The sequence below is a fragment of the Garra rufa genome, chromosome 21 (assembly GCF_049309525.1).
Source record: "Garra rufa chromosome 21, GarRuf1.0, whole genome shotgun sequence".
In the NCBI taxonomy this organism is placed as follows: Eukaryota; Metazoa; Chordata; class Actinopteri; order Cypriniformes; family Cyprinidae; genus Garra; species Garra rufa.
The window spans coordinates 19,517,294-19,528,887 of NC_133381.1; the positions used below are offsets into that span (position 1 = coordinate 19,517,294).

Consider the following 11,594-nt stretch of genomic DNA (forward strand, 5'->3'; position numbering starts at 1 on the left):
CAAAGTTACCATAACATATTAAACACATTAAATACGCCACTCCAAAATGCCTCGTTCCGCTCACAAAGCCCCCCAAATTTCCTCTTAGATCTCAGTCCCTGTTTCCCTCTGGAGCAAACCAGCGAAGGGAGAAAAAAAAGAGAAAGAAACGTTAATAGAATTCTCGGCTGAGTTCAATCTGTGAGTATGCGTTTGCATTTCTGCATTAATACGTTCATCCGGGACAGGGACCCACGGAAATGGAGGAGGTCTGTTATTTGTTTTCTTAAAGATTCTGCAATCAAATCCAATCAGTTTTTTTATTATTATTTCTACACCATTAAGAAACGTCTTCTGCCTTTTAGGAGTAAGAGGATGCACAAATAAATGAATGCAAATTAAGGAGAGAGGGTGGGAGACGAGCAGGACGGGGGCGAGAGGGGGACGGGTCTGTGTCTCCTGATAAGAGTGTTTGTGTTTCTCTCGAGGGCGACGGGAGTTACCCCACCAGCAGGGTGAGCGGGTAGGAGGTAACTGGGCATTACAGTGGGAAGACACTGGCCATACTGGCGGTGAACATCTGACAACATTATAACTCAACTCCTGTAATAAACTATATTAAAAGGGAAAAGCTAAGAAAAATGAATTGGGTTAATCTATAACTGAAAGAATTGTACCAGTCAAAACATTCAACATTGAAATAATCATACCAAAATAAAATACCATGTTTCTTTATGTACATGGATATACAGTAATAATCATTCAGTATTGTGTTATTAAGATCTTATACCATCACTTTTTGTAACTGATGACTGTTGAAGTTCTTGCTATAAATACGTATTTCCTGTGATAAAGCTTTATAAATCACCATCGAATTGTCCATCACTGTGACTTGCAGCCTTACGCAGTCTTTTATCATTCCATTCTTCTTCATTAATGTTGCGTCAGGCTCATGAGGGTTAAAGAAGTGGAGGGAAAATGGAGTGATGTTTAATATTTGTCAGATTTGCACTAATGGGGCACTTCATTTCCCAGGCATCTGAAGCACAATTTAAATTAGGAACCGGATGAGTGTTGCTTCAGTAACATGCAAACCAATGTTCTTAAATAATGAGCTAATATGATCATTGACACGAAGGTTAATTGTTTGATGATGGATTACTTACTGTCTGCAAACTGCTGTTTCTCATTGTAGTAATGCTGATCTGTAGAAGCGGCTGCACAAAGAAGAAAACATTGTGAGAAAAAGTATGATTTTTTAAATCTTTAGATAAGATGTGAAAGCGAGTTGCATGTGCATGTGCTAACCAGATTTGTCTATACAAACAATATCAAACAATGAAAACTGTAAACCCTGTAAAACTAAATCATTTTCACACAATTATATTAAAATGGTTTGTCTGTTTTTTACTCTTTATTTAGAACATTACAGTGCTTAACATGTAATAATATTTTTTACTATGAATTTTCATTATTTAAGATTGAAAGTCTGTCTCTGGGTTGGGTTAAAACTTAAAAGTTTAAAAAGTAGCAAAACAAATGATTTTCTGAGACATTTTAATGTAACCTTCGAATAAATAAATAAAATTCAATCCCTGCCGTACAAAAATGTTTAAGCAACACCCATGTGTGTGTAAACACACCCTGAAATGTCTTTCTCAGCATATGGTCACTCAGTTGTCACCTCGCCCCAATGTGTGTTTGTCAGAAAGAGAAAAACACTGACTCATACAGTGAGAGGGACAGGTACGCCGACAGACGGAAATGACTGAGGGCAAGACCAAACTCCTGCTTTGTCAGCACGCTCTCTCTCCACTGTGCTATAGTACCATACCTTAAGCCCCATCTCACCCTAAGTCCCAGATCTCCAGCCCTCAGCGGCCCAGCCAGACGGCCCCCTTCCCTGCTTTGCTCTAAAGGAGCACTGCCTCTCTCTGCTGGAGGCCTGGACCTGCTGGACAGCTCCAGGATTACTGCTGCTAATCAGATAAGGGCCATTCTGCCCCTGCCTGCCCCAGACACACACATCTGCTATGGGATAGAGGGGTGGAAAGAGCCCCCTTCCTCATAGAAGCATGGGTCTCCTTCGCCCTCTGCTGGAGGCCGTGAGAAACAGCAGGTACCACAATCAAACACACTCAAACTCAATTTCTGAAAATATTACATTTTAAAGTACGGATCTATTAATGACTTTGCTACCATTTTTTTTTTTTTTTTTTTTTTTTTACAGATTTAACACTAAGACTTTGATCTCTATTATTAATAAACAGTAGGTAAGACAAATAAACCAACACTGCATTATTATGTTTCCCCTCAATTCTTGATTCTTCAAATCAATGAGACTTTAACCATCTGAAAGTCTTTATAACATCAAAGCATTTGTGTGTTTTTTTTTTTCAGATAATAAGACTTTATCATAGATAAAACAACGGAACAAACAAAACCTTTCAAGTCTCAAGTTTGAAGTATTAAAAATGAATAACATAATTTTGTTATTGTTGAAATCAATAAGCTTTTCAGGTTTCAGAGCCGGCTGTGTCCTCTCATGAGGGGTCTGGATTATGAAATGTTTAATCTGCGACATATTAAGAAACTTCATCAAGAAACCTGGTGGCACTTCATTTGCCCAGAAGCATTTAGAGAACATCTGTAACAGCGATGAGCGGGCAGACACGTGATCTGCACACTTTTGCTAAGCTTATTTTAGGGGGAAAAGGAACTGTATGTAAGAAATTTATTTCAGTTAATCATAAAATGGCCCTGATATGTCACTAGACTTTAAGAAATCATGTTCATTTCAAATACTTATATCACTGACAGTGGTCCGGTCAGGATATTGTCATTTAAAAGTGAGAGTTGCAGCCCACGACTGATGTTATTGTTGTCATTTTGTGTTTTGGTCTGAGGCTCCACCCTCCAGCTATCGACTAATCACAAAGTCAGTTGAGTTTCGTCCTCCGGGTTGCCAGCTCTGCTCTAGTTACAGCTGCAGCTAAGAACGTATCGGATAACACATGTATAACGTTACGAAACCTAAAAGCCTCGTTATGAATCCGAAATACGTCGTGACAAAGTCCGAAATAACACAAGGATTTGTATAGGAGATGCCTTTGAAAGATGCAGACGGCTGAAAACGGAGAAGAATTTGAAGACAGACGCCAACGTTGCTCATTTTCTCCTGGACATGTAAGATTCATCTATGTTTGGCTAACTTTGCTTCCGTACACAGTGTATTTTCCACGGTCGGCCGTGCTAAATGCGTTCATAAGAAGTGTTATATCGCACCACTAGCAGGGTATGAAAACAATCTATGTTCCGACTGAAATGTGGTATTACAGCACATCTTTACGAAGTATTTCGCTAATCGCCATTAGTACATTTTTGCGATATATAATTACTTCGCAAAACATCTCTCGTGAAGCATAAACATAATTAACAGAAGGAAAAAAAATTACTGTGTAGGTACTGTGTGCCATTGGAAGCTCCTTGTAGCAGCCTACGTTCCTGCTGGATCCTGCAGCTTAGCTGGCAACCTCGAGTCAGGGGGAGATCGGGAGGGGATACACCGTTCTACAGTATTTTGAAAGTGATTGCAGTACCAGTTTTGGCCACAATCTTACATACGATTCCTTTAAAAATATTTAAATGTAGCTGATAGTATTGCATGCTTTTTGGTAGCTGAAAGTATAAATAAATCAAACACTCATTAAAAATACAGATTAAAAGGGGGTGGGGAGATTTGTAGAACTTTATGAATAACGGGTGTTATAATTCTGTGTAAATCTGTGTGATTTACTGCAAGTTCTGGTGGTCTGGTGTTGAGTAGTCTCAGCCTCAGACGTCACGCCCACAGAACGTTGGCTAAACGTCTGATGCATATGGTACACTTAACTGGAAACACTTCAGGAATGTCGAAGTCGTCATCTGATTAGTTGAATTTGATCGGATTTCCGGAACACGCGAGTGTCGCGTTTATTTTCGGTCCGCCGGGAAACAGAGCGCAGACTGATTTACTCGCGTTTTGCTTAAAGGTGCTTATGCAGACGCCGTTGTTGTTATACACATTTGCGACGTTCGCGAACAAATTACTGACTTACTGCTTGTTCTCCCTCTTCTTCGTTAACTTTCAATGCTGGTTATTTCAATGACTGACTTGTTGCATGCCAGTCTGTTGTTGTGGGGGCATTTCTACACCCCGAAACGTGACGCTGAATGAAATGAACTGTGATTGGTTGTTTGACATGTCGGTCAAACGGCCTTATGGGCGGGCCTTGGCCAATGAAAGCTGCCATGAATACCAGACCTTCAGCCGCCAGTCTGAAGGTCTGGCTACGCGAGACTAGGTGTTGAGTAACAATCACATGAGTCAAATACACTGAAGTAGGGGTGATCTGACAATCGCAATCTTCCTAATTTTGAGATACACTATTGAGAATATCCAGACTGGAACAATTCTATGACTCATCTATTTGCACAATTTGGGAAAAAAAACAACACAGAATTGCATTGAACAATAAGTTTTCAAAAGGGTCTTTAAAACCTGAGTTAAACTTTAAAACACTGCATCACTGTATGAATTAAATACAAACTGTTTCTTATTAAAGTTATAAAGTAATTCATTCAAGAGCAGTGAGTGATTTTCTTTTTTGTCTGTTTGATTAACAATAATGACACAGACAGCAGTAGGTTTATTAGGCTGCTGTCTCTTTAAGACCGAATCTAAAATACTGACACAAATCTGATTTCCTTTCTAGCTGTTTATGTTCACTTAAGACATAACTGACTGTCGGTGCCTAAATACTTGGCCAAGACAAATATTTTGAAATACTTTTGTGTATATTTGACTGTTTATGCACGCACCTAAAACCTCAAGTATACTTTGCTTGTTACCACGCATAATAAACACATAATAGAGTCACGTGATATAATTTGGTAAGTCACAATTATCTAGTAGAGGGTACATTTTTACATAGGCGTAAAAGATTACAATCTATACGATTCACTTGAAAAGTAGATTGTTGATGTCTTCAAGATCACTCACAATATAAAAAAAAAATCATATCAGATACCCAAAGTTTAATTAAGTGAATTTCACATAAGAAATACATTCAAAATGTACTGAAAAAAATGTATACAGAAATATATATAGTCGTTAAGACAGGAAGACTAAAAATTTTTTTTCTTCTTTCCTCATTTTCATTTCTGTCAAAAATTAAATATACCGGTACCCTGACCAAGGTCTTTTTTTTAAGTTTATCTGACACATTAAGAAAAAATTATAATCAATTTTGGAAATTAAAAATGGTATAGAAGCCAGTTTCCGCCACTGATTGTGAATTCAGACTTTTTTCTCAGAACTATTAGATATAAACTCGCAATTCTGAAAAATGAAGTCAGAATTGCGAAATGCAAACTCGCTCAAAAGTCTGAATTAATTGAATGAGTTTTTATCTTGCAATTCTGACTTCATATCTCATAATTCTGTGAAAAAAGTCAGAATTGCATGTTGCTTTTATCTTGCAATTCTGACTTTATTTCTCGCAACTGCAAGTTTATATTCCACTATTCTGAGAAAAAAGTCAGAATTGTGAGTTATCATCTCTCAATATTGACTTTATTTCTCACAACTGTGAGTATATTTCACAATTCTGAGAAAAAAGCCAGAGTTGCGAGTTTGTATTAGCAATTCTGAAAAAAAAAAAGTCAGAACGGAAAGTTGTTTTTATCTTGCAATTCTGACTTTATTTCTCGCAATTGCGAGTTTATACCCTGCTATTCTGAGAAAAAAGTTCTGACTGAGTTACCTCGCAATTCTGACTTTATTTCTCACAAAAATCTCACAGTTTATATTTTACAATTCTAAAAAAAGTCAGAATTGCAAATTTCTATCATGCAATTCTGGAAAAAAGTCAAAATTGTGAGTTTGTATTAGCAATTCTGAAAAAAAAAAGGTCAGAATTGCAAGTTGTTTTTAGCAACTGCGAGTTTATATCCCGCTATTCTGAGAAAAAAAGTCAGAATTGTTAGTTATCTCGCAATTCTGACTTTATTTCTCACAAATATCTTAGTTTATATTTCACATTCTGAGAAAAAAAGTCAGAATTGTGAGATAAAAACTCACATTACCTTTTTGTTTTCTTATTTAGTGGCAGAAACAGACTTCCATTGAAATGTGAATGATTTAAAGATACATTTAACAAAGACACAAGAAGATGAATACCTGGTTCTCCTTTTTCATAGAGTTGGTATGTACCAATATCTGTATCTGTGAAAAGACAAATAAAAAGAGGGAATGAGATATCTTTGTTTTATGCAAATACAAAAAAAAAAATGAATTTGTTATAAAAAAAAAAACACAGCTTGAATAAGCAGTCTAATACAAAAAATAAGTGAGGAGGAGTTTTGCACTTTTGGCTGCGGTAGATGAAATTTGATGTCCTTTAAGCAATGTCAAAGGAAACTGGATTTCTAAGAGAGCTGTGAGCACCTGGAATGTTTGACATTGCATTAGATTTAGTTGGACTCTTCATGGACTTTGCACCTCTGACATGGTATAACAAATAAAGATGGACTACACCATTTCCATCCACCCATGCATCTATGTTGATGCATCATTTTTAAAGTTTTTATTCATTTCATTCCCTCTCTCTCTCTCTGTCACTCAATATACAGGTCAGGAGGGCTGGCTACAGGCGATAGAGCTGCAATCACATACAAATACTCTCACACAGATTGCCAGAACACAATATAACGCATGTACACAAACATGCATGCATATAATCCACAACAGCATGTTATCACGGGATTTTCCAAATAACTGATAACTGGACTCGTCTGTGAGAAAAAGAAAATACAAATTGCTCTTACACACACTTATAGTACACCAGAACAGCCAAGAAGAAAATTCAAAGGGCGAAGAAGGAACAAACATGCAAAAAGGTTATGAAAGGAACAGAGGATGCAAGGATTTTAACAATGAAGCATTATTAAAGAACAAAAGGAACGGCACGACAAATTGAAATGCTGTGCATTATGAAGTATTTATCACAAACTGCCTCTTAAAAGCTATAATTAAGGGTGCCATAAATTTAATTATAGGCCACGGAACGTCTCTACTAAAAAGACTAACTGCTCCAAGTGTAATAATAACCACCAAGTGTGTGACACAGCAGTTTAACCGGCTCTGAAAGAACTAATATTCGTTATTACAAAAGACAAAGCCAGACAGAGGCGTACAGGTGCATTTAATGAAGAAAAAAGTAGACAGCAAAGGGGAGATAGCAGGAATATACATACAAGAGGCGACCAAATGTGTGAAAGAGAGACTTTCAGGGTGTTTTAATTACCTGGGACTTGCAGGCTGTTCCTGAAGGACCACAAGTGCAGCTCCGCCAGGCAGAACGACATCTGATCGAACTCAAACAGGAGTCTGTCCAAACAGGGAGAGAGCCAGTGAGAAAGAGGAAGGGCAGACAAAACAATAGCGGAGATATGCAACAAGAGCCCTGCACTGTGTCTTTCATATCACCACAGAGACTTCTGAGAGCTGCAGAGATAGGGAGGATTGTTTTCAGACTATAACTAGTTTTTGGCACCTTTGGACCACACTAAAAAAAGAGCAGCGATTTGAGTTCATACACATGCAAAAAACACTTCAACTTAAAGGAAATGAAAAAGGATGAATCCTCTACACAGATAAACATATGCATCTCAAGGGTGCTTACTGACACAACATGCTGGCACACACACCAGACTATGACACCACTCACACACTCTCTGTTTTCTTCAAGCACACACACACTCGATCCTGCTGTGAGTCTGGGTTTGAGCCAGAGCTCTGTGCCAGGTGTCAGCACAGTGTGGAACACCTCTGCACGTCTCAACAAGGTGAACACACCTCTGTCTCCTCCACACACTCTCACACACGCACACGCACACACACACACACACACACACACACTCTGACAACTCCCTGGACTAGTGGGCTACAACACTCTTTCTTTCTCAGACAGATGGCATTCAAAAGGATCTGTATATTCATTTCTACACAAACATTAAAAGCCAGTCAGCTACAGACGGTATGAAAGCAAGTTGCATTTTTTTTCTTTATTATTTTCGGCCGCTTTTTTAAGGTAGTGGCTGCATCTTATGTGGCAAACTTGAAATACTAATTTAGCATAACATTTTTGCATTTGGCAGACAATTTTATTTAGGGATGCACAGTATATTGATACCACATCAGTCACCAGCTCATATTATAATTTGTTATGCATTGCATTTGATATTATTTAATTGTGCATGCTCATTTTCTCTGTTTTTTAGATTACTTTTGCCATCATCTAACGCTTACTTAAATTTAATCTTTAAAAACACAAATAATTTAAAGGGATAGTTCGGCCAAAAATGAAAATTCCATTAATTACTCACTCTCATATTATTCCAAACCCCTAAGACCTTCGTTCATCTTATATTTTTGATGAAATCTGAGAGCTTTCTGATCCTCCGTAGACAGCAGTGTAACAGAAATATTCCCAGGCCCAGAAACATAGTAAGGTCAGTCCATGTGACATCAGTGGTTCTGTAATTTTACAAAGTTACGAGAATACTTTTTGTGCATGAAGAAAACAAAAATAACGACTTCATTCAACAATTCTTCTCCTCCAATTTACTGTCTGCCCCCAATAACGAGAGTACCAACTATGTTGGTACGTTTGCGTCGTGGTGTTCTCGATTTCAGCAACATTGCTGTGTACAGAGGGTTAGAAAGCTCTTGGATTTCATCAAAAATATCTTAATTTCTGTTAAAGATGAACGAAGGTCTTACAGGTTTGGAACAACATGAGGGTGATTTTTGGGTGAACTATCCCTTTAATACCACCGTTACAGGTAATCTTTAGCAGATCTCATAATATTTCACAATGTACAATATAGATGCTGTAAAGCCTAAATTAATTTAACATTTTAAAACCATTATTTTTATTTATTTATATATTGAATTTATATTTTACGAACAGTATAGAAATTTAATATAGGCTATTTACCAGTGAAATTAATATAATAATGTCTTATCAGTTTCAGATAAAATGTTAACATTGCTTTGTTCCAACTTCAGTTCAAAGTAGGGCTGCACGATATACCAGCAGACAATTAAACGGTACAAATTTGTCAACCAATAAAGATTTTGGACTATTGTCTCTATCGCAGTTATGCGTTCACTCATCGTAAACTTATTTGCATGCATTTATAAGCTTTGTGGTTTAAAAATGCGTGATTTTAAGCTACTGAAATGCAATCAGCAGTGAAAGCGAAATAATTTTGCTATATGTGCGTACTGTCTGAGAGTGTTCATAGTTATTTTTGCCTCTGTGGAGGCCTAGAGCAGTTAAATAAACATACTTGCATGTGTCAAAATGTCCTTTAGGTCTTATGTGAAAGCAAAAAGCTGAGCAAGAAACACACATGTAACAGTAAATTGGATTTGGGCAGCTCTTAAAGTGACAGCAGTCTAATATTCCTGCTGTCTGTCATTCATGTTAATCGAACAACAAATGAGAGAAACTGTTTCTCTGTTCTTGACTAAGTCACTTTTGTAACTTTAATAAGAAGAAAATATTTATTTTGCGGGTTTGCTTCAGGGCAGGGGCGTTGCTAGACCCTTTTTACTGGGGCACGCGCCCCAGTGAAAATCTGCTGTGCCCCAGTAAAATCTCAAATTTGAGTTATAATTTACTTTGATAATCCCGAAATAGAGACATTAAACTATATGCAACAACTGAATTGACGCTTCTAAAAGCAACGCAGTTTAACCAAAGACTATGCACGCAGATATCCATGCTCGCGCGCGTCTGTGTATTTAACTGCAACGCGCACGTCGCGCAGCCTTTTACGCAGAAGTACATGCAGTGTAGGAATAGTTGGTTACACAATTTGTATAGTTAATTGTGTTGTAAATGCAATTGTCAAGCAGTTTGTGATGCATTTTGGAAACAGGAGATGAGCCCCTGGTCTAATGTGGCACCTGGCTTGAGAAACCCGTTCTCAAAGACTTACTTTTAGTCATTATTTGGGTAGTACACATATTCTGAATGCCTTCGGCAGAATTAAAATTAGCCATTTTAATCTAGATTAATTCCAAGATTACAGTGAGATTAATCTAGATTAAAAAAAAATTATCTATGCCCACCACTACTTATTTATTTGTTCTATAGTCTTTTCTTTTAATTTAGGAGAGTGTTTGTTTTCTGTGATATTGACACTGGTGACAAGACTTAAGAAATTTGGTATTATTGGTATTTGGTATTACTTGGATTATTGGTCTTTGGTATCACAAATTTTGATATCATTAAGGCTATATCATTATATATTGTTGCAGTGAAGTAAAATTACTCATGATATAAGATTTTGATTATATCATCCACCCCTAATCCAAAGTAAAAAATAGCCTAAATTAGCTTTTAAACTAAAACTGAACTTTTTTAGTTAGATTAAATTAGAAATTTAGCTAGGTACAGTAAAAACCGTAGGACAAACTGGTATGAAACATCACAAACGTTTATTAAATTATTTCTCAAAATATCAAGAAGTAAGCACTTCCAGCAGTCAGTGATAAAGAATCACAATGAGATTGGGGCATGTAGCAGGCTGGACACAAATCTGCAATATCCATATGTGAACTGATGGCTATGGCACAGCTTCAGCTGAAACATGGAGTTTGAGTTTGACTGAGAACAACTTTCAAATATCCTTGGTCCAGACGTCTATCCATCCATGTGACCTGTTTGGATGGCTAAAGGTTGCAGAAAAAATTAAATCTAATGTCATATTGAAGGAAGAGCAGCATCTCTGCTTTCTGTCTGTGTCACAGGGTTAGCGCTGAGCATGCCAAGTCTTATCTCGAGGCCTGGGCTAACAGAGGGGGAGAGGGAGAAAGAGAAAGAGAGAGGGGCAAAAAATTCTGCCACTTTCCGAAATAAATAAATAAATAAAATTTACCACAAACATAAAATAACGCTAAACCAAAAAAAAAAAAAAAAAGTGTTGGGAAAACGCTGTCCCCAGCACAGCCTCTTAACAAGTTTACTGACATAAGAGGATTCTTTCATCTTCTCGCTAGCTTTTAGAGCGAGTCAGCTCTTTCTCTCTCTCCCGACAGAAACCCAATTTCTCCACAGAGGGAAGAAGCTTCAATTCACACTTTGAGATGGACAGTCAGGCGGAAGACTCATTTTTGATGACCCTGTCTCAAAACGGCCACGATAAGCTAGAAAATGAGACAGAATTGCATCTTTATTTTTGACACTGGGGTGACGCAAGGCTGCGATTCCCAGCACAGGCTGGAGAAGCACTTAGAGTGAAACAAAAAGAGACAATTGGTCTCATTGTTCCACCCAAATTAAGACATGAGAATGACCTGAATGGCAAATTAGCGAAACTGCTTATCAAAACACAGCGCACACTCCCTTCCTGGCACTCACTGGAGACACAGTGTTCCCCGTGCACTCGTTCGCGGTGTCAGCGGGCACGTCCCAGAATGCCGCGCTGCAGATGCCACAGTATCGTGAACACAGCAGCGCCGGCCGGCCGTGGCAAGCTGCTGAAGTGGCCACACATTTGCA

The 11,594-nt window shown here is 37.8% G+C and overlaps 1 protein-coding gene across 1 annotated transcript in view; it reads left to right on the top strand.

Moving 5' to 3' along the window:
• LOC141295350 (UTP--glucose-1-phosphate uridylyltransferase-like) overlaps positions 1 to 2,050 on the top strand; it is a 27,693-nt gene extending 25,643 nt beyond the window's left edge. The window contains exons 8-9 of the mRNA XM_073826563.1: positions 1,688 to 1,725; positions 1,837 to 2,050. Coding sequence (XP_073682664.1) covers positions 1,688 to 1,725; positions 1,837 to 2,050 — 252 coding nt within the window. The remainder of the gene's footprint in view (positions 1 to 1,687; positions 1,726 to 1,836) is intronic.
• The last annotated feature ends 9,544 nt before the right edge of the window (positions 2,051 to 11,594 follow it).